Source organism: Morone saxatilis, unplaced genomic scaffold (genome assembly GCF_004916995.1).
Source record: "Morone saxatilis isolate NCDOM2014 unplaced genomic scaffold, NCSU_SB_2.0 Contig24, whole genome shotgun sequence".
Classification (NCBI taxonomy): Eukaryota; Metazoa; Chordata; class Actinopteri; family Moronidae; genus Morone; species Morone saxatilis.
The window spans coordinates 23,772,914-23,774,730 of NW_023339807.1; the positions used below are offsets into that span (position 1 = coordinate 23,772,914).

General features: G+C 40.5%; 1 protein-coding gene across 3 annotated transcripts in view; it reads right to left on the reverse strand.

Annotated features, from left to right (window-relative positions):
* The window catches only part of crppa (CDP-L-ribitol pyrophosphorylase A), a 61,576-nt gene that overhangs the window by 7,316 nt on the left and 52,443 nt on the right, over window positions 1–1,817 (reverse strand). Inside the window, exon 10 of one of the 3 annotated variants that reach the window (XM_035671798.1) lies at window positions 463–1,797. The exons of 1 other annotated variant lie outside the window; for it this stretch is intronic. In XM_035671798.1, the coding sequence (XP_035527691.1) occupies window positions 1,693–1,797 (105 nt within the window). In that variant the 3' untranslated portion in view covers window positions 463–1,692. Of the gene's footprint in view, window positions 1–462; window positions 1,798–1,817 lie in introns of those variants that run through there. One more of the 3 variants, XM_035671800.1, reaches the window with a different exon arrangement.

Below are 1,817 nucleotides of genomic sequence, written 5' to 3' on the forward strand. Positions count from 1 at the left end.
TGCTCCATTAAAGGTCCAGTGTGTAATGTTTATAAGGATCTATTGGCACGAACGGAATACAATATCCACAGGTATGTTTTCATTAGTGTACAATTGGCGATCGTAGTTTCTACCTTGCGCTTGGAAAGGGAGGGTGAAGCGAGTGAACTGCAATATGCAAATCCTATACACTGGTCCTGTAAAGGCTTCACTGATGCATGAGGTCGCAGACAGACAACCAAACCTGAATCTAAACTTTAGGAACTACACAGCACATCGGTCACAATTAAATTTTTCAGCTTGATTAGGAATTGGTTTCTTCTAACACACCTGAATGTGTGTTTGCAGAGCCAGGAGGTTGCCGAAGTGCTCATGAGCAAGACATTTGTTACCGCTGGAGTCTTTAGTAGGTTTAAGATCTGAATATTCTCTATATATTGTTATATATATTGTTTTCTGAACAAAACTCAGAAGAACATGACATAATATAAAAAAAACATCTTTATTACACCATATTTATTGTTTCAATGGAGTACAAAAATATAAGCACCCTCTTATTACATTAGTGTTCCAGTCACTTTATCCAGTACAGTAGTTGAGCTGTTATCAATATCACCCAAAGTGCTCCTCAATCACTTGTCACTTCACTGATAAACCATTTGACAGCATTTTGGGGGGTGGGGGTATATACTGTTGTTCATGTTCATACAGATCTTTTACAAACATAAGGTCATCTGGACTGACAGTTTCGGGGGCAGTCATCCTGCAATCATCAACAGGACCCATGAAATCAAAGTCTGACAGCAGGTCATTCTGCACTTTACTGCTTCTCATGTGTATATTTTGTGTTTTCTGGTGTCCACAAAGCCCACAAATAGAAATAACTGATTATGAGCATAATTAATCAGCACTCGTTTAAAGAATAATGACGACCAGGTATGAACAGGATGAAACAGAGGCGGCTTTTCAGGCCTCTGGTACAATAAGGTCCGATTCAAGCAGTGAATATGACTACCCTGGTTGCCAAATGATTATCATAAACACGTGTTATTTATACAAAGCCTGGATGACAGGTAGCCTCTCTAACTTACAGCAGTGACAGTGTTCGCATAGGTGCTACTTAAACACACTCAATCATTCACAAAAATTATGATCTGAGGACAAAATTGGGGACTAAAAAACAAGAAAAACATACAGCAGCTTTAAAATCAGTCAGTTTTAACTTCCCATCAGTGGCATGATTGCAAATATGGTTGTTGTTTTTGTGACTAATGTGGACAGGAGACGTAACTTTCTCTTTCATTTGCCACTGGTGCATCCAAAAAAACAAAACAAAACCGCCATTTTACCAACCAAACATGTTTTTAGACTAAACCACTGCGGTCAAATGTTGGTTGACTATAGTAAAGACTAGCTGAACCTTTCACTGCCACATTTTTAGCAGAAACCTGAATTACAGTCCGGTTTACCAAAATGATGCTAATGAATTGTATAGAAAGTGGATTCTGGAGCCTGAAGCACACCTGGGAATAAAACTCAGGATATCTCTGCCTTCAAGTTGATCTCTAGAAAGCCCCCAAACTTTATGGAAAAGCAGTACTTAAACGTCGGAGTATCCCTTTAACCTTGTTATATCTGATAAAGAGATGGATTTAGAACAGAAAAAAGACGCCTCATCCATGCAGCGGGATTTCCTGTTGGTGCTGCTTCCCCTCACGCCTGCAGAAGCTGTCCCACCAGGGCAGGGCTCCTCTCCCGGATCAGAGCTGATGTGATCTCAGCGACCTTCAAGACTGACCTGTCCCAACGCTCGGTGTCCTGAGAGAGAGAGAGAGAGA